Source organism: Pelmatolapia mariae, linkage group LG18, assembly GCF_036321145.2.
Source record: "Pelmatolapia mariae isolate MD_Pm_ZW linkage group LG18, Pm_UMD_F_2, whole genome shotgun sequence".
Taxonomy (NCBI): Eukaryota; Metazoa; Chordata; class Actinopteri; order Cichliformes; family Cichlidae; genus Pelmatolapia; species Pelmatolapia mariae.
The window spans coordinates 2,664,454-2,686,057 of NC_086243.1; the positions used below are offsets into that span (position 1 = coordinate 2,664,454).

General features: G+C 41.7%; 2 protein-coding genes across 3 annotated transcripts in view; one reads left to right on the plus strand and one right to left on the minus strand.

Annotated features, from left to right (window-relative positions):
- The window catches only part of si:ch211-207d6.2 (SRC kinase signaling inhibitor 1), a 186,294-nt gene that overhangs the window by 90,795 nt on the left and 73,895 nt on the right, over positions 1-21,604 (minus strand). For both annotated transcript variants that reach the window (XM_063461399.1, XM_063461398.1), the window contains exon 3: positions 1,363-1,561. In XM_063461399.1, the coding sequence (XP_063317469.1) occupies positions 1,363-1,561 (199 nt within the window). The remainder of the gene's footprint in view (positions 1-1,362; positions 1,562-21,604) is intronic.
- LOC134616538 (uncharacterized) lies at positions 15,895-21,166 on the plus strand. Its single transcript, XM_063461400.1, has 2 exons — positions 15,895-16,013; positions 16,316-21,166. The coding sequence occupies exon 2, from the start codon at positions 19,854-19,856 to the stop codon at positions 21,027-21,029; it is 1,176 nt and encodes a 391-aa protein (XP_063317470.1). The 5' UTR covers positions 15,895-16,013; positions 16,316-19,853; the 3' UTR covers positions 21,030-21,166.

The following is a 21,604-nucleotide window of genomic DNA, read 5'->3' on the forward strand; positions in this document are numbered from 1 at the left end:
TCTCATATGCAATATTAGATCTTGTCAACCCTTGTCACTACATTGGATGCCTGGCCATAAACATATATACATAGAGTTGTACATATATTTATATATTTATATAGCTACACCTTATATAATATGCATAAAGTCTAGTTATACACACAGACACATCTATATCATATATATATATATATATATATATGTATATATGTGTGTGTGTACACACACACACACACACACACACACAGATAGATAGATAGATAGATGTGTGTGTATACATACACCAATATTTTTGAATACACGTGTCCATATTTATGTTTCCAGATTGTTTGTATAGTGCACTTTCTATACTGTGCTCTGTCCACTTTTTTGCAATGACAATGCAGATTTTCCACTTGTGGGACAAATAAATGCAGATTTGCTGTGTGTGTGTGTGTGTGTGTGTGTGTGTGTGTGTGTGTGTGTGTGTGTGTGTGTGTTTGTGCAACATTGGCATTTGTTTACTCAGATCCAAGGCAGGCCAAACCTCTGTCTTACAACCTACATACAAAAGACAGACATTCACAATATATGGGTACACAAGTCTGTTTTATTTCAAAGTGTTTCAAACTTTGAAACGAACCTTGGTAGGGAACAGCTGTTCCCTACCAAGCATTTCTTGCAGCTGGCAACAACGGTCGTGCATTCAGTACAGTTGTGACTTCCGCAAAAAATGTGGTCAAAATCTCATGAGTAAGTTGAAGCATTTCTACCAGGCATTTCTGAAAGTTGTAACACAGAGGTTTGGCCTGCCTTGGATCTGAGCAACTCTGAGTGAGCAAATGCAAATGTGCCAGGCCTCAAGGATAATGGGTGGTTTGCACAACAAAAGCTGTAGGAGAAACAAGCTGACGACCTGTGAAAATCTCAGCAGGGGTGCTTAACACCTCGGGACTTGCACCAGAAAATAAAAAAGCCAGTAATTCTAGGGGGTGTTGGGTTTAGGGAAGTTACGCAAATTTGCGCAGGATAGTAAATCTAGTGTTAATTTGGCCAAGATTTTACACCAGATGCCTTCTTTAAGCAAGCCTTCCCATATATCTGGATTCGGGGCAGGCACTAGACTTGCCCAACATTCCCCCCACCTATGTGTTTTTTAATATGTGTGTGTGTGTATGTGTTTATTGTATCATTATGTCTTCTAAAAATAAATGTTTTAAAGAGAGATGGAAGTGATCTGGGAATATGGTATTTTATTATAAATTGGATCCTGACAGCATTTTCCTGACCATATTTTCCATACAGCTTTTGCAGGATATTCATGTGTTGTCAAAATCAGTTAAGAAGTAAACTGTTTCATACAGTGTTATTGAACAGATTTATTTAGATGTGTCTACATACCTAACGGCCAACCTCTTGTCTGACCACTTGAGCGGCCTACAGGTAGACTTGCTCTGGCCTTAGAGCCCCTTGTAAAGGCAGCAGACAGGGGTATCATCTCTCCACCAGACATGCTACTTGAAACCAGCTTGTTCTGCTCTTTCACCAAGTGTGGGACACCAGCACCTTGGGGACTGTCAATAAACCAGGGACTCCTTACCTGGATTGAAAGAAAAAGCAAAAAGATTATGATTATGGGAGAGAGGAGAAGGAGGAACATATATATCCATATATATTAGGGCTGTCAAAATTAACACGTTAATGCAGATTAATCCATCATCATGACTAATCTGATAATTTTTTTTAATGCAATTAACCATCTGCAGAACACCCACAGAATAACTCAAAATTCCTGAAATGTCCCTGTCAACGTACAGTGGCTTGCAAAAGTATTCGGCCCCCTTGAACTTTTCCACATTACAGCCACAAACATGAATCAATTTTATTGGAATTCTACGTGAAAGGCCAATTCAAAGTGGTGTACATGTGAGAAGTGGAACGAAAATCATACATGATTCCAAACATTTTTTACAAATAAATAACTGTAAAGTGCGTAATTATTCAGTCCCCTTTGGTCTGAGTGCAGTCAGTTGCCCATAGACATTGCCTGATGATTGCTAATGACTAAATAGAGTGCACCTGTGTGTAATCTAATGTCAGTACAAATACAGCTGCTCTGTGACGGCCTCAGAGGTTGTCTAAGAGAATATTGGGAGCAACAACACCATGAAGTCCAAAGAACACACCAGACAGGTCAGGGATAAAGTTATTGAGAAATTTAAAGCAGGCTTAGGCTACAAAAAGATTTCCCAAGCCTTGAACATCCCACGGAGCACTGTTCAAGCCATCATTCAGAAATGGAAGGAGTATGGCACAACTGTAAACCTACCAAGACAAGGCCGTCCACCTAAACTCACAGGCCGAGCAAGGAGAGCGCTGATCAGAAATGCAGCCAAGAGGCCCATGGTGACTCTGGACGAGCTGCAGAGATCTACAGCTCAGGTGGGGGAATCTGTCCATAGGACAACTATTAGTGGTGCACTGCACAAAGTTGGCCTTTATGGAAGAGTGGCAAGAAGAAAGCCATTGTTAACAGAAAACCATAAGAAGTCCCGTTTGCAGTTTGCCACAAGCCATGTGGGGGACACAGCAAACATGTGGAAGAAGGTGCTCTGGTCAGATGAGACCAAAATGCAAAACGCTATGTGTGGCGGAAAACTAACACTGCACATCACTCTGAACACACCATCCCCACTGTCAAATATGGTGGTGGCAGCATCATGCTCTGGGGGTGCTTCTCTTCAGCAGGGACAGGGAAGCTGGTCAGAGTTGATGGGAAGATGGATGGAGCCAAATACAGGGCAATCTTGGAAGAAAACCTCTTGGAGTCTGCAAAAGACTTGAGACTGGGGCGGAGGTTCACCTTCCAGCAGGACAACGACCCTAAACATAAAGCCAGAAAACAATGGAATGGTTTAAAACAAAACATATCCATGTGTTAGAATGGCCCAGTCAAAGTCCAGATCTAAATCCAATCCAGAATCTGTGGCAAGATCTGAAAACTGCTGTTCACAAACGCTGTCCATCTAATCTGACTGAGCTGGAGCTGTTTTGCAAAGAAGAATGGGCAAGGATTTCAGTCTGTAGATGTGCAAAGCTGGTAGAGACATACCCTAAAAGACTGGCAGCTGTAATTGCAGCAAAAGGTGGTTCTATAAAGTATTGACTCAGGGGGCTGAATAATTACGCACACCCCTGTGTGTACCTGGTACTGCCTGCCCTCTCCCACCTGCATCATGTGATGGAAACCTCTGATGATGACTCTGCGTATGTAACTAGGTTTAAAACAGCATTCCAAGAACACCTAACCTCCCGTCAAGAAAACTTTATCAACAATGAATGGCTCAAGATTTCAACAGCTTTGGATGCTCAATTCAAGGACTTGAAGTGCCTCCCCAAGAGTGACAGAGAGAGGGTGTGGCCCACACTTGGAAGACTGCTGCATGATCAATCCCCACCTCAACAGACTTGTGAAGATGAGCCACCCAAGAAAATGAGTCCTTTACAGATGAATCAGATGAGGAGTTGCTGCCTGACAGAATCATGCATTTGATTCTGTAGCTCATTCAGGAGCTCATGACAAGCTGGCACTGCTGGCTTGCAAATATCTGGCCACTCCTGCAACCACTGTTCTCTGTGAGAGACTGTTCTCAGTTGCAGGCAACACTGTAAATAAGAAGCGGTCAGCTCTCCTCTCGGACAATGTCAACAAGTTAGTTTGTCTCAGTAACAGGGCCACATTAATGTGGATAAATGTTTACAGAAAGTTTTTTGTAAGCATGAATGTTAACATGTTCAATAAACATGTTCTGTAGGGCTGTTCGATATAACAATATATATCGGATGACGATATGAAAACGTCAATCGTTGCATATTACGTTATCGTGTGTTTCCTGTTGTTGCAAAATAAACTTTTTACGGCAATATTTTTTCATCGTTTTGATGGTCACTGTAGAATTTCTTAAAGTTCTCTCTTTCTCTTATATTTAATATAACCACACTACGGACGGACAAGCGACAGTTTTTATGCGTTGACGTTAGCAACAATGACGGTAAAACCATCGCGTGGCTCAGTCGTCCGCTTGAGTCTGTTTGCTCATGCAAAATGAAATACGATTAACCTCCTAAGACCCGAACTCTTCCACGGCATGCATTTTTAATTTCCCTTTGATATTTGGGCATATTGGGGCCCGATGAATGTAAAAACAAAGAATTACCAGATTTTTTTTTTCTTTTTACCTCATTTTTGTTTTTAAGAAAAATCAGAGCCACTTATGAGGATATTCGTTTAAAATTTTGATAGAACAGTAGCAGTATAATGTCCTCGTAAGTGGATATCAGGCCCTTGTAGAGCAAAATTGAGTATTTTGGTCTAAATAACCCAAAATGCGATGTCCACACATGTGGACGCCAGGTCCTAGGAGGTTAATATAGGTTAAAAATGAATGATATTTAATCGTGATTAAACAAATTAATCCACAGCAACCCTGTGATGAATCTGATTAAAAATTATATATATGTAAATACACACACACACACACATACTGTGAATACTTAGGTATTTGTTATATTTTGTTTTTTTGTTTTTTTAAGTCAGCCAGGAAGAACTATAGGGCCATCTTCTATAAGTAAAAGGAATGGTATAGGACCAGCATGCACTGGGGTGGGCAAATGGATTGATTCTTATATAGCACTTTTCTACTCTCCTGGACTACTCAAAACACTTTTTACAACATGCCACATTCACCCAATCACGCAAGCACTGTTTCTATGCTTTGAAGTGCTAACTACCATTCACACACATTTAAGCAACTTGGGATTAATATCTTGTCCAAGAATATTTGGCATGCAGACTAGGGGGAGGCCAGAGATCGAACCACCAACCTTCTGATCAGTAGATGATCTGCTCTGACTCCTGAGCTATAGCCACCCCGGCATATGGTTTGTTTTTTTTACCGGAGCAGGAGAAGCAGCAGAAAACAATCAAAATTTATCTTTGTTTATTGCTGGTCAAACTGGCTAAATAAACTTTCAAGTTTTGGACATTGGACTTGTTTTGCCTATGTACGAAATATCACCACAGTGCAGCAGTAGCTCATTTATTTTAAATTGTTGGATGTTTGGTTGGACAAACAATGGAATCGCCACTACACCTAAAAAAAAGAGCATTACAGAATACGGTTGTTAGGAGACAAAAATTTCAGACTCGATACAATACTCGTGAAAATATTCAATACAATTTTTGATACCGTGGCAAAGATTTTGAGCCAATCCTGCATCATAAAGTAACTAATTTTCCCAATTACAAATTAGACTTAACAGAAAAAGTAAATAAGATTATGTTTAGAGCAGGGGTCGGCAACTCTGGGCAAGCGTGCCACAGCCTGCATGCGAAGGGTTAACTGATGGTTTTTATGGGCCGATGGTTGTTTTTTTTGTTTTGTTTTGTTTTTGTAACGGTATAAACAATGAAAGGTGGTGGATTGGCCAGATGCTGGCAGATGTGTAAAAATAACTGTTTGGTGGTGGCTGTGGCGGAGCTTCCACAGAGGCCAGCAGGTGGATGAGGGAAAGGGGAGGCAGGAGGAGGAGAGACCCGAGGCAGCCGCCGGTCCGAGTGTCAGGTGAACTGAACTTCAGGTAAGAAGTTATGACCTGCAGTCTATCTGGGTCAGATATAAACCAAGTTTAGGTGGAGTTTATTTTCGTTGTGCTGACTTTTTACAGTCTGTTACAATAACTCGTACTGTGTACTAGCTAGCATGACGGAGTTTCTATACAGCTGGGTGGGTGCTGTGATGTTACTGATAGTGAACTTTATTTTATTCATAAGGTTAGTTTGTAGCTGCCAACCGCCCCGTAAAAAACAGAGTCGTCTCGTATTCAGAGAAAATATTACGCGTTTCGTTTTGAGCTGAAAAGGAACACAGTTTGTCCCGTATTTCAGCTAGAATGGAAAAAGACACAAAGCTGGAGTTATTCTGCGTCTTTATGCTGCACAGCTGCCTCTTCTTCTCTCATTCTCTCCCGTTTCTACTTCAATCACGAAACTGATCAATGATCAGCTGATCGGCTTTTCTCTCTTGTTTGTTTATCGCCCACTTTGCGCCAGAAAGAGGAAACCAGCGGATGTCGCGCTAAACAACAGCAGCACGTTTAAGCTTGATCAGCTGTTGTTAGAATTTATTTAATATTAATTTCTAGTATCAGCTGATGTTTGCTGGAGCCACAGCTGTAAAAGCTGCTGGTCATGATATCAGTTTGGATATGTGGTGAGAGGGAAACATGAAGATGAAACCAGGAGATGTCCTTACTGAATCATCAGAGCTGAACAGGTGATGGAGAAACAGGTTTACCTTTTAGGTGACATGAATGAGTTGAAGGGAAGTTATGAACTGTTTCTGAGAGACAAATAACACCAGGATCCTTTTCTAGCTGATAGCTGGTAACTGTGCAGGGGCGGGTCTAGCAAAGTTATGCCAGGGGGCCAGGTAGGGCATTGGCAGGAAAGGGGGGCACAAAGAAATACTTTTCTTTCTTATTCTCATTTAAAATGTCTAGCTTTTAACAAATACTATCCAATCTTACAACCAAAGTTTTTATCTGATGTAAAATGTATAGAAATCATACATATACCAACAAGACAGTGTACATCACAGTCACAACAGCGTTTGTTTTCATTCAAAGACTTTATGGGCCGGTCTCTGCGTGCGTGTTCATGGAGCTTGCATTTTCTCCTGCTGGACATCACTACCTGACAAGTTTAGCTGTCTTTAGAACATTGCAGAGGCCTTATTGACAGTGTGTGGCTCTATATATCTGTGTGAGCGGATTTTCTCTCACATGAAGAGTGTCCTCAGGTAGACATCTGAATGCTAGACACTCGGAGACAAGAGATCACATTAACATGTGTATCTCTGTATTAGCAAATATGCCACGTTGGCCCAGTTTATTTTTCTTGTCATTGTTGTGAGGAGACCATACATAGCATTTGCATTTTCTGTTGTATAGTTAATTTGCTCTTATGGAGTTCTTATTATGGATAAAAAGTGTCTCTTTTGTTTGTTTTAAAATAGCTGATAACTATTCGCTGATAGTTGCCAACATCTGCGAACAAATATAATTCTATAAAGTTGGTCTATATAGTTTGTAACTGTTAATATAGAGTGTTATTAAATTTATTGCTAATGCAATCATATGGCACATTGACTTTTGAGGAAATTTTAGATGGCACTCACCATCAGAAAGGTTGCCGACCCGTGGTTTAGAGGTTTTACTGATTTGACTAAATTGTTTAGATTGTTTCATTACAGAGCATGAAGCTAAAATATATTTTAGAGCCTACTAATAAACAAAGGGTACAATAAACAACACAATACCAACATCTAAGGCATTTCATTATTGTAGCAGAAGAGTGGAAAAGTTGCAAACAAACTTCAGATAAAGAGAGGTATTAGTTCTATTACAATAGGCATAAAAAAAAACAGAGCACTCACTGTGAAAGAATGAACCAGTCACTGCCTGCTCTTTCAAACTGACCTCACAACTGCTTCAACAAAGTAGGAAACACATTATAATATATGATTGTAAAAGTAGAAAAGTCAAAGTTTATCATCTTGTCCATATCTGCCTGCATCCTCTCTCTCGTCCACTGTCCTCACTAATCTGCCTTAGCTTTGCTCTTCTGATCTGGCAGCTCCGCTCCAGAGTTCACTTTTTAATTTACTCGATTAGTTCTCCACACTCTGGACTCTTTGCTCAGTTCAGCTATGGTTGCCCTGTTGCTCTGTATGGACAGCAACCCATGCATTTCTCCATGTAATCTGCTCTGTCATGGCTCAATATTCCACCTGCGATCTGCTCAGCTTGCAATACTTATTCATCTTTTATCTAGCTACAGTCCATTAGCTGCTACATTCATAATAATGGTGTGATGTTGTCTGGCAACATAATGTTTACACAAACAAACCTGGGATAGTCAGTGCACCAATGTTATTCTGACAATAGGAAATCATAGAGAATAATGTGCTTAATGTGCAAAAAGTCAATACTTCTGGGACAAGTTGAGAGTTTTACGACTGCTCATCCACTTTGTCACACAGGGCGCCAGAACCATTGTCTCCTGTGGGCTGCAAGCTGGGGGCCTCTGTGGATTGTGTGTTAGTTTATCCAGTAATTGCCAGATGACATTGGAATCTGGGAGTTTAGAGGCTGGGTCAGCTCAATGCCTCTCCTTTGTGTGCCACTAGCTGTTTCTGGGCAGGGTTTTTGGTGCACTGTGTCAAAGCAATCTGGGAAGCCATAGTTTACTCTACTGACTTATCTTAGGAGACAATAGCGGATATGTGGCAGTACCCAATGTATCTTCAGTTGAAAACATTAGAAGCCAACACTATCATACCGCAGGTACTGAATCTCCCTACAGCCTAGAAGCTAGCCTCTGGTACCGTCTCAGTTTCACCTGGACACAGGCCCTGGTTCCCCTCCAAAGCAGCACAAACAAAGTCATAACACAAAAGAGAAAAATAATATAAAAATTGACAAAGGCAGACAACATAAAACTACATTGTTGGCTGCAGCAGCTGCAAAGCCATACATTTGTTATCTTATGTTAACCCACAATTGTCGAACTTCTCTCATCTATGGGAAATTCTCAGAGAGTGAGAAAGGGAAAAACAGGCTGCAGGTCAGACACAAACCCTGAACGCATTTCTTAAAAATATGCTGAAAAAGGGGGGGAAGTAGGAATTATGCGTTTCTTAACTGCAATGTTATTTTTGTATGACTGTGTTATGAATGACATTCTATTTTAATAATCGGATGACTGCTCAAGATTGGAGATTAAAATTTTAGGGTCCACGAGAGAGAAAAGCACACCAGGACATCAGAGGAGACAGAATAAGAAATACATAAAACATCATTAAAAAGTCTTGTAAGGCAAGATTCCCTTTTGTGATGTAATTTAAAATGAGATCAAATAATATGCAAGGATATTTTAGCATGTTTAAAATTATTTTTCAATTTCAATGCAAACAAAAGAGTAGTCTAGAAGGAAGGACATAATCAAGGTTTAACCATCAGTCTGCATTTAGCATCCATCAGTCTGTCTCTCTCACATTACAGGCAACAACCTGCATTCCAGCTACTTAAAGAAAGACAACTGCATCATCAGCAGGGCACACAGCCAAAGATATAAATCACACAAAAACACACAAAGATAATAATTCAATATGACCAATAAGAGCTTGTGGCTTTGTGTTTTAAAATTTAAAGTAAAAAATGGTGGATATAATTGTTATGAGACTGTTAATATTCCAAAGCTGTGATATTTCAATAGTGAATAATTACACAATTATTTGTTTGTGAATGGTATATTAGTTTGTGCAGAGTCTCTAATGCCCATAGGTGTACATTTAAAGAGAGACATATTTAAAACACACCGCAGCTTCAAAAAGTCTGAAAATAAAGTAGGTTGAGAGGACAGTAATGTCTTACTGCCCCTGTGCCCCCCACTTACTGGAACAGAAAATAAAAATCTTCCCATACAGCTAACAGTACACTGCAATAATCATAATCCCGGGCTCACTGCTTCAGCAGACTGTTATGGCTATTATGACTCATCTGAGAGCAAACAGACATCCCTGTTGTCATTACAGATCAAACCTGTGAGGAATGCTTACCATTCCTGCGCAAATGTGCAGAGTCATTTTTCTTAATGACTATGTGTGGAAAATAGATATTAAGAAACAGCGTCTTGAGTTATTTTAGTTCTTTCACCTGGTGGACTCTTCGCCTACAATAGCAGTGCTGGGTCAGAGAGAACGGTGATTCCACACGTTGAATACCTTAAATGATGGTAGCTTTCCTTTCTGCTTTGTTTTGGCTCTCGTCACTAGCTGACGTAGCAAACAGTGACAGACATCAGACGCAGACGCTAAATAGCCCGCATAATGACGCGTTGATGGAGCAGCTTGTTGAGCCGGCTCCAAACACTCAGGAGCTTGTGTATCGCAAGTTGAAGGAAACGCTAATGTAAAGTTCATATCCTACTAATCGCTTTGGCTACTTTTACACTAAGTTGTAGTAGAAAAAGAGTGGCTCAGAGGAACTGTTGGTCTTTTCAGATAAATTAGAGGAACTTACCTGGAGGAGATGCTTGGTGTCAGCAGTGCGGCTTTAGAGTTTTAGCACTTCCTAGGTAACTTAGCTCTAAGGGTCAAAATCAAGTCCTGCGGTTTCACGGCAGTTTTAAGGTTCTTTTCTCGGACTTTTGAGACGTCGTAGTTTCTACATGCCGCATGTTTCTCTGCTTGGATCAGGTGCACTGACAAACTCCACCCCTTTCCACCCGTTGCTGTTACAACACAACTCCACCTTAGCAAATAATGCTGGCTGTACCGGTCTAACTGGGAGATCAGTAGTACTACTCGTGAAATTTATGACAAGCTACAAGACACCTCATGCCCCTTCAGCATTACCACTATAACAACACACATACATCGTTTTAAAAAATACAAAACAGTAACTGATAAATGTCTGTCAGCAACTCATTGAAATCACAATGTGAAAAAAATTGTTGATAAAGCTTAGAAGATCATTAAAATTAAAACAGGTTGTTGCTGGCTGTCCTTAAAATGAATTCAACAAAAAAATAATAGCTCCATATCTTTAAGTTGCCACTCAGCTACTTCTGACGCAACCTAGATCTCGGCTGAAGTCCCGGGGTGACTGTGCGTTTGCTCTGGCTGCCCCGGTACTGTGGAATACCCTTCCTCTTGATATCCGCGCACCTGATTCTGTAGCACTGTTTAAATCACGACTAAAAACCCACTTATTCAATCTTGCCTTTCCCTCTAGTTAACATTTCTTTTATGATTTTATATTATGCACTTTTATGCTCATTTAATTCCTTGTTTGTTCTGTATCTGTTCCTTTCCTATGTATCCGTGACAGGCAGCTATCTGCTTGCATACCTAGTACTTGCTTTGGTCCTATTTCTGTTATCTTCCTTTTATTCTCTATGTTACTTGTTAAGCACCTTGGCATACCCTTGGTTTTTAAGTGTGCTTTATAAATAAAGTTTATTATTATTATTATTATTATTATTTGGCGCCCTGTCATGAGCTTCACTATTGTTTTTGCTTGGTAAATAATAATAATCTTGGTATTTGCTCCATCTCTGCTTCAGTGGCCAAACTATAAATGGCGAAGCAGCCTCCAGTTTTTACGATGACCATATCTAAAACAAAAAGCTGAGGTCTCCTCCACTTCCCAATTATGGTAAACCAGGAATTAAGACAGACATTGTAACTACCCTGTCATTGATTCTTCTGTTATTTCATATCACATTATTTTGATATCAAACTTTATCTCTTTTTTTAAGTCCACTGAAAAAAGTGATACTGGCTCCTTTTAGATATAGCATATTTTATTTTGGTATATCTTTTTAATTCAAATGAGTAATTCCTGTCTACATATATAATTCGAGTAACTCCAGAGTACATTCCCTGCGTTATAATCCAATTAATTTTAGTTAATTAAATGTAGCTCAAAAGTATGTTTTTCACAGCATCCTGCTCGGCCATTTTGCGCATGCGTTACGACAGGCCATAGTATGTGTGCTGCAAGCGGTCTCAAGTTAATCACACAACTTCGTGTAAAGGTGGTCTAGCTTCGGTAAGTAAACCTTTTACGGTCGTTTTTGTTTTATTTATTTTTTTTACCTCAGTCAAAGCATGTTGACTCTTTAAGACGTGTGCACATGGAGAAAGAAGTCTAAGTAGTTGTACACCTCTGAACTTTGTCGTGATTTGACTTAAGCTAGCTATGTGCTCTATTAGCTACTGCTCTATTAAAAGAGTAATTGTATTGATGAAAACTGCTACGTTAAAATGTCATATGTTTTTAGCTTAGTTCTGGTGGCACACTTTGTACTAACAAATTATGAAACGAGGCAATTTCTCTGTTGTAGTTAGGTGTAAAGTTCACTGTATAGACAGCCTGCAGTTTTAAATTGAGAAATCGTCCCTACCGCCACAACATTGGCATTAAGGAATAGTCGGGCGGGGGAGGGGGCTTCTGAACGCACCTGCACAGTCAGGGGTGCAGTAGGAATAAATAAGTAGGATTGGCGTTGCACAACGTCTTTTGTGCAGAAATAAATAATGGTTGTAAACTGTGGAGGAGAATAACTCAGTGGTTGCCAAAAATGTGAGATCAAAAGGCACTGAGAGTGATGTTTGTCAGGACTGAAATTAACTCAGAAAAGAAGTTGCTTCACGTGATAGAGCTGTTGAGTGCGAGACCTGTCAGCGATCTGGTTTAGCATTTGAAGCCTCGCTACGTGCTTCCAAACCGCTGCATTTAATCTCAGAGAAAACTAACACAGAGAAGTAAAGCAAGTGTGTAAGTTCATTTCTGTATGTTTGGATAGTATTTCCATGTTGAGCTTAACAACCGATGTTTGGAGCCACAGTTGGACTGGCTGTTGGAGTTTTGTATTGAGGGGGAAAGGAAGCGATTTGTTTCGTACTTCAGCTAGAATGAAAAAAGACACAAAGCTGGAGTTATTCGGTGTCTTCACGCTGAACAGCTAAAACTTCTTCCCTCATTCTCCCCCCTCCCTCTCCTGTTGCTACTTCAATCATGAAACTGGTCAATTATCAGCTGATCGGCTTTTCTGTCGCTAGTCCCGTCTCTCTCGTTTGTTAATCGCCCAGTTTGTGCAAGAAAGAGGAAAACGGCAGATAAACAACAGCAGCACGTTTAAGCTTGATAAGCTGTTGCTAGAATTTTTTTTAATATTACTTTCTAGTATCCGCTTGTGTTTTCTGGAGCCACAGCCTTAATAGCTGCTGGTCATGATATCAGTTTGGATATGTGGCGAGAGGGAAACATGAAGGTGAAACCAGGAGATGTTTTTACTGAATCATTAGAGCTGAACAGCTAATGAAGAAACAGGTTTACCTTTTAGGTGACATGAATGAGTTGAAGGGAAGTTATGAACTGTTTCTGAGAGAAAAATAACACCAGGATCCTTTTCTGTGTAGCTGACAGCTGGTAACTGTGCAGTGGTGGGTCTAGCAAAGTTTTGCCAGGGGGCCAGGTAGGGCATTAACAGGGAAAGGGGGGCACAAATAAATAATTTTCTTTCTTATTCTCATTTAAAATGTCTAGCTTTTAATAAATAACTGTCTAAATCTTACAACCAAAGTGGTGATCTGGTTAAATGTATAGAAATCCATTATTGTATGTAGTAAATATTAAGTCTAATATATACCCTAGTAATAGTAGTACATATAGCACTTTTTCCTTTGGGAACGTACCGTCTGTGCTGTCTGCAGCTGTATTGAAGAAAAATGCTGAATCTAATTATTGTACAAACCGGATTCCAAAAAAGTTGGGACACTAAACAAATTGTGCATAAAAACTGAATGCAATGATGTGGAGATGGCAAATGTCAATATTTTATTCAGAATAGAACATAAATCACGGAACAAAAGTTGAAACTGAGAAAATTTATCATCTCAAGGGAAAAATATGGTGATTCAAAATGTCATGGTGTCAACAAATCCCAAAAAAGTTGGGACAAGGCCATTTTCACCACTGTGTGGCATCTCCCCTTCTTCTTACAACACTCAACAGACGTCTGGGGACCGAGGAGACCAGTTTCTCCAGTTTAGCAATAGGAATGCTCTCCCATTCGTGTCTAATACAGGCCTCTAACTGTTCAATCGTCTTGGGCCTTCTTTGTCGCACCTTCCTCTTTATGATGCGCCAAATGTTCTCTATAGGTGAAAGATCTGGACTGCAGACTGGCCATTTCAGTACCCGGATCCTTCTCCTACGCAGCCATGATGTTGTGATTGATGCAGAATGTGGTCTGGCATTATCTTGTTGGAAAATGCAGGGTCTTCCCTGAAAGAGATGACGTCTGGATGGGAGCATATGTTGTTCTAGAACCTGAATATATTTTTCTGCATTGATGGTGCCTTTCCAGACATGCAAGCTGCCCATGCCACACGCACTCATGCAACCCCATACCATCAGAGACGCAGGCTTCTGAACTGAGCGTTGATAACAACTTGGGTTGTCCTTGTCCTCTTTGGTCCGGATGACATGGCGTCCCACATTTCCAAAAATAACTTGGAATCGTGACTCGTCTGACCACAGAACAGTCTTCCATTTTGCCACACTCCATTTTACATGATCCCTGGCCCAGTGAAAACGCCTGAGCTTGTGGATCTTGCTTAGAAATGGCTTCTTCTTTGCACTGTAGAGTTTCAGCTGGCAACGGCGGATGGCACGGTGGATTGTGTTCACTGACAGTGGTTTCTGGAAGTATTCCTGAGCCCATTCTGTGATTTCCTTTACAGTAGCATTCCTGTTTGTGGTGCAGTGTCGTTTAAGGGCCCGGAGATCACGGGCATCCAGTATGGGTTTACGCCCTTGACCCTTATGCACAGAGATTGTTCCAGATTCTCTGAATCTTCGGATGATGTTATGCACAGTTGATGATGATAACTGCAAAGTCTTTGTAATTTTTCGCTGGGTAACACCTTTCTGATATTGCTCCACTATCTTTCTGCGCAACATTGTGGGAATTGGTGATCCTCTACCCATCTTGGCTTCTGAGAGACACTGCCACTCTGAGAAGCTCTTTTTATACCCAATCATGTTGCCAATTAACCTAATTAGAGTTAATTGGTCTTCCAGCTCTTCGTTATGCTCAAATTGACTTTTTCCAGCCTCTTATTGCTACTTGTCCCAACTTTTTTGGGATTTGTTGACACCGTGAAATTTTGAATCAACATATTTTTCCTTTAAAATTATACATTTTCTCCGATTAAACTTTTAATCTGTCATCTACGTTCTATTCTGAATGGAATATTGACATTTGCCATCTCCACATCATTGCATTCAGTTTTTATTCACAATTTGTTTAGTGTCCCAACTTTTTTGGAATCCGGTTTGTAGAAAAATAATTGATTTCTGTGCATTAAAGTAGATTACGTCAATTAAGCATTATGAGGCAGAGGGTGGGGGGTGGTTTCCTAATATTTTTGCTGGGAGTTGGCAGCCCTATTAGTTAGGTTGTTTAACATTTCTATGTACTGTTTAGAATACCTGAATAAGGAGGATGGTGTAAGTTTTTTAGGTTGATCAGTATTGCTGAAGTATAAAATATTTTGGGTGCAGTGTATTTTTTGCATACAGGTATAACAGAATAGCTTTAATGTTTTGTTTTTTTAAACTGAGTATGAACTTATACAAAATGCAGCAAAATATTTATAAAAAACAGTTTTATTTATTATAAAATACACTATATCGGATTCATATCGGCATCGACAGATAATCAAATTTATGATATCGGTATCGGACATAAAAAAGTCGTATCGTGCCATCTGTAGTTTGTACAGAGGCACAAGTAAGATTTGTTTTGTTACAAGGGAGTATCATGAAGTAATGCACTAATGGCTTGGAAACGGTAATTGTTTGTCTTTCTAAAGTCCTCATTTTAATTTTTTGTATTTGTGTTCCTTTTCTGGCAGATTTTCTTCCCCTTATGTGTTATTGTATTATTCAAGGAAACGGTGTTATTTTGGTAAGTACATGCAAATTCCTTACATATTTATCACGACAGTATTGCAGTGACAAGTTTATCTATCTCATCTTAAGGGTTCTTGTGATTATTAATATTGATATTAATTAATATCAATTAATATATATGATTAATATAGTTTAAGAAAAGATGCCTCTATTTTTTGTACAGTTTTTTTTTTTTTTTAAAGACTAGCGCGTATGTAACCCAGAGTAAAATCTGTTTTACTAGCATTTAGTAATCTCCTGCACTTATATCCTGCCATTGAACGCATCACAAATACATGGCTCCAACCACATGACTTTGCTCAGCCAATCGGATGGCATGTAAGCCTGTCCCGGCTTCCTCCCGTCAGATGCGTGGAGGCAAGCCAGGTGACAGAGCTGTTGCAGACGCTGATTACTGTGAGCCAGAGCCATAGTGTTGTTGTGCACTGACCAGAACGGAATTGGTGAGTTTGAACTTTTAATTGACTGTTTGTATTGTTACCAGCTGGCGCTAATTGGCTGCTGCCGGTCCAAACAATTTGATTTTGATTTGACCGATATTTGTTGAATAAAAAAATGTTGTGAAGCTATATAGTATGTATATAGCAGTTGAAATGTTTCAGTTAAATCCTTATTGGTTAAATATACTGTTTGTTTATTTATTGTGTACACGGGAACAAGAATAACTTATTGTATTTAGCTTAATTGGTTGACATTTTTTGTATTATTCTTGTGATTTCTTATTGACCTTGTTTGTTTAATGCAGGCCAGGTGAACCTTTTTTGGGTATGAAAAAGGATGGCGAGCCAATGAACGGCAGGACTCATTCTGCATTGAAGCTTCCACTGGTTGGGTAGGAAGCTATCAAAGACAACGCTCTGTCCCCATTTTCCAAACACACTGATTCCCACAATCATACACACCATTCCTCCCGTTTATGGACAATAGCGCTTGGACATCTCTCATGGACATTCAGATAAAACTCATGGACTTCAGTGTGGATCAGTGGTTTTGATGTTAACATGTGTTAATTATGAGGAACTGGTTTTTTTTTTTTGAGAATCTATATTGCTTGGTACAAGCCATAAACCAGAAGGATTTGCTTAGTTGTCTTTGTGCACCCCCACCGGGTTTTGATTAATCGAATAGCTGCAGCAGGAGTGATTATTTGAGTTTCTTTTCTTTTCTTGTTATTTTTCTTTGGGGTTTGGTTAAATACATGGTACCTGCAAAAACATTTTGTGTTGTGTGTATTTATTAATTACTGCCCATCAGCTCCAGTAGCATTCCTAAATCTTCTGATTAACCTAATATTTCACTCAATTCCTAGCCTCTATTAATTCATTAGCGCTTCATCAGTGTTACATTTCTTGGCGAGCCAGCCAGGAGCTGATTTGGTTAGTAATTAATATATATTCAAACTCACCAATTTATTTTTTCCCCATAATGGAAGTTTTTGAGACGCTTGCCATTAAGATCCCAAATGCAGTTGACGGAGTAACTGAGCACTCGGTTGATGAAGTTATACATTTCCTCGAACAGTATGGTGACACAGGCCGCAAGGTTACTATAGAGTCACCAGAATCTGAATTTAATAACATGCTTGTCGCTGAGTACGCTTCAGGTTTATCTTTAATGCGTTTGTCTCAGTTGTTACCGCACACATCTATTTCAGATTCAGGTGACAAACTCCATATTGAAAGTCTATCTGAAATTTATGCATCAAAAGTTAGTGGTTCCAAGACAAATACTTACTTGGCAGACTTAAAAAGAATAGCCAAATTATCTGGGAGGAATTATGCAGAAGTCCTCAGTGAGGGGATGACCCAGATATGCCGGTCCCTTGCAGAGCTCAACCCAGAGACTCCAGTGGTTGCGAAACCAGAACCAGAAGATTCAACACCTCCCGATTCAGTCTTTCCTCCTTCACTACCAGCCTCTCTTCCATCTAAGTCCCCTTCTGCTGCCAGTGGTGCTGAAGCACAAGGTGGAGAGAGGCATTCTGCCTCCATTCCAGCGGCTGATCTCAACCTTCCTGAAGTACAGCGCTGTTGTGGAACACGTTGTTCGGAGTGGGGACAGCTCGCTGCATGCATTCCATCGACTGAGAGCATTTTCTGGTAAAGTGCCCAGGCCAATTCAAGAGACGGATTATGATACATGGCGGTCAGGTGTTGAAATAGCCCTGAAAGATCCATCTATATCTGATCTGCAGCGCACCAGACTGATTCGTGACAGTCTACTGCCTCCTGCCTGTAATATGGTAAAACATCTCAGCCTTGACACACCACCAGAAGTCTATATGAAACAACTTGACTCAGCCTATGGCACTGTGCAAGATGGGGAAGAGTTATATGCCAAGTTCATGGACACCTTCCAGGACAGTGGAGAAAAGCCTTCGGCCTATTTGCAACGTCTGCAGGTGGCATTACAGCATGCAGCAAAAAGAGGAGGTGTTTTAGAGAAAGACATGGACAACCGACTGTTGACTCAATTCTGCAGGGGATGTTGGGATAACAATTTAATATCGGAACTCCAACTTAAACAAAAGAAACACAACCCCCCCAAATTTACTGAACTTTTATTACTCCTTCGAACTGAAGAGGACAGAGAGGCAGCAAAGACATTAAGGATGAAACAGCATTTGGGAACGACAAAACAGAAAGCCACCACTAATGCCCAGTTTGCCAATACTGGGGAAGAAACTAACCTCTGTACTGCGCTAACCACTCTGACTAAACAGCTCTCACAACAGATGGCAGCTATACAACAGCAGCTTGCAGCTTTGACAGCACAGCAGTGTAATGCCAAACCACCGGTTGCTGCCTGCCCAGCTCCAAAGCCCTATGGGCCGAAGAAGGTTGGTAAGACTCCAAAACCTAGCGTCTCCAGCCCTAAACCAGGGTTTTGCTTCCGCTGTGGAGAAGATGGTCACATTAAGCCACAAAGTGAAAATGCACCCAATTTGGCATTGGTAAGCGCTAAGCGAAAACAATTTGACAACAAACAAAAGTGGCAGAAGCAAAAGACCTCTGCTTCTGAGGATTTAAACTAGTTCCAGTTCCTGTTGAGGGACAAACAGGAGCTGAGCTGGACCAACCTTGTCCCGCTAAGAACAAAGAGCATGTCAAGTGTGCAAAATTGCAGACAAAGACAAAGATCCACACTAGATTACCGCCAGGATTAGTTGGATCCAGATGTACAGCAGAAGTCAACATTGCAGGTTGCAACTGTCCGTGTCTACTGGATACTGGTTCCCAGGTTACCACAATTTCAGTTTCATTTTATAATGAGCATCTCTCCGATCAGCCAGTCCACCCATTGAATGAGCTTCTTCATGTGGAGGGGGCTGCTGGTCAGTGTGTTCCATACCTTGGGTATGTTGAAGTTGCCATGACATTTCCAAAAGACTTTCTTGGGAGTGACTTCCCAGTTCAAACACTTGCACTTGTTGTTCCTGATGTGAGACCTGATTTTCCAACCTCAGTACTTATTGGCATGAATACACTTGAAATTCTTTATGAACAATTCTCTTCTAGTAACTGTTCATCATTCCAGCCTACCTCTTACGGGTACAGAGCAGTTCTGCAAACTCTCCAAGTGACGTACCAACAGAATTGTAATGATCATCTTGGTGTTGTGACCACCCTTAGTAAATCTCCTGTGCTAATTCCAGCTGGCTGCACAGGTGTGGTCGAGGGTTCTGCCAAGCTTCTCAGCCCAGCTAGTCAATGTGTTGTCATTCAGCACCCGGGTTCAGGCCTGCCGGGTGGTTTGTGTGTCAGTAATTGTCTAGTCGCTCTTAAAGCTGGTACACATATTCAGGTTCCAGTTGTTGTATCCAATGGAACAGAGCAAGACATCTACATACCAGCTTTGAGTGTCATTGCAGAGCTGGGAGCCTATGACTGCATAGTCTCTGAGCACAGTGTGACCAACCTCCCAGATCAGGAGATGCTGTCAACACCACTCACTTTCAATTTTGGTGAGTCACCAATACCAGCAGAATGGAAAGAACCAATCACAACAAAACTGAATGCCATGTCTGAAGTTTTTTCACATCATGACTTGGATTTTGGTTGCACTAAAGAAGTGAAGCACCACATCAAGCTCCATGACAATACCCCTTTTAAACACAAAGCAAGACCTATTCATCCCCAGGACATAGAAGCTGTTCGTAAACATCTTCGAGAGCTTCTAGATGCTGGTGTTATCAGGGAGTCGGAGTCATCAACAACAGCTGGTGTGATTATGCGAACGTGCACCCGGTCAAATCTTTCTGCTCACCGGACCTGGAGTACCTGATGGTTAAGTGCCGGCCATTCTGGCTACCGAGGGAATTCACAGCAGTGATTATTACGGCTGTTTACATTCCCCCACAAGCCGACACTGACCGAGCACTCAGGGAACTGTACAGCGCGATCAGCAGTGAGGAAACCGCACACCCAGAGGCGGCGTTTATCACGACCGGGGACTTTAATAAAGGTAACCTGAAGAAAGTTTCACCAAAACTCCACCAACACATCCATTTCAACACTCGTGGAGACCGGCTTCTTGACCACTGCTACACCTCTTTCCGGGATGCGTACAAAGCCCTCCCCCGCGCACCATTCGGCCAATCAGATCACCGCTCCATCCTGCTCCTGCCCGCCTACAGGCAGAAGCTGAAACAGGAAGCTCCAACCCTGAGGGCGGTGCATCGTTGGTCGGACCAATCGGAGTCTATGCTGCGGGACTGTTTTGATCACGCGGACTGGGAAATGTTTCACGTGGCTGCTAATGACATTGATGAGTACACAGACTCAGTCTGCGGATTTATCAGAAAATGCGTGGAAGATGTCGTCCCATCCAGAACAGTTAAATCCTTCCCAAATCAAAAACCCTGGATTAACGGAGATGTTCGCACGGCGCTGGCGGCACGGAGCACCGCTTTTGCCTCCGCGAACACATCGGACTACAAACACGCACATTACCAACTCCGGAAGACGATCAAAGCAGCCAAACGTGAGTACAGGGACAGGGTGGAGCAACAGTTTGACAACCCTCGGAGTATGTGGCAGGGACTAAACACAATCACAGACTTTAGAGGGAAAACCAGCACACCGCAGACCACGGCCTCTCTGTGTGAGGATCTGAACGTATTCTACGCTAGATTCGACACAGCGAACACCATGAGACCGGACAGTGCGCGCACCGAGGATGACGTCAGTGCGCACACTGTGTCTGAGGAGGATGTGCGGAAGTGCTTCAGGAGGGTGAACGCAGGCAAAGCTACTGGTCCGGACGGGATTCCCGGCCGCGTCCTCAAGTCATGCGCGGCTCAGCTGGCTGGAGTGTTTACACACATCTTCAACCTTTCCCTCTCTCTGTCTGTAGTCCCAGCCTGCTTCAAAATGGCCACCATCGTCCCTGTACCCAAATCCTCCACCATCTCCTCATTGAACGACTGGCGACCTGTAGCCCTGACCCCCCCATCGTGAGCAAATGCTTCGAGAAGCTGGTCAGGGACTTCATCTGCTCTGCACAGTTCGCATACCGCCACAACAGGTCCACTGATGATGCCATAGCCCTGACACTCCATGCTGCCCTGTCACACCTGGAGAAGAGAGACACGTATGTGAGAATGCTGTTTGTAGATTACAGCTCAGCATTCAACACCATCGTTCCCTCGAAGCTGGACAGGAAACTGCAGGATCTAGGACTGAGCAGCTCCCTCTGCAGCTGGATCCTTAACTTCCTGTCTGACAGACGCCAAGTGGTCAGGCTGGGCAGCACCACCTCATCCCCCATCACACTGAACACTGGTGCTCCACAGGGGTGTGTACTGAGCCCTCTCCTGTACTCACTCTACACCTACGACTGCACGGCCACTAGAAACTCCAACATCATTGTGAAGTTTGCGGACGACACTACAGTGGTGGGTCTTATCACCAACGGTGATGAGACGGCCTACAGGGAGGAGGTCAGCGCCCTGACCCACTGGTGTCAAGACAACCATCTCACCCTCAACGTCGCAAAGACAAAGGAGTTGATAGTGGACTTCCGGAGGTGCAGA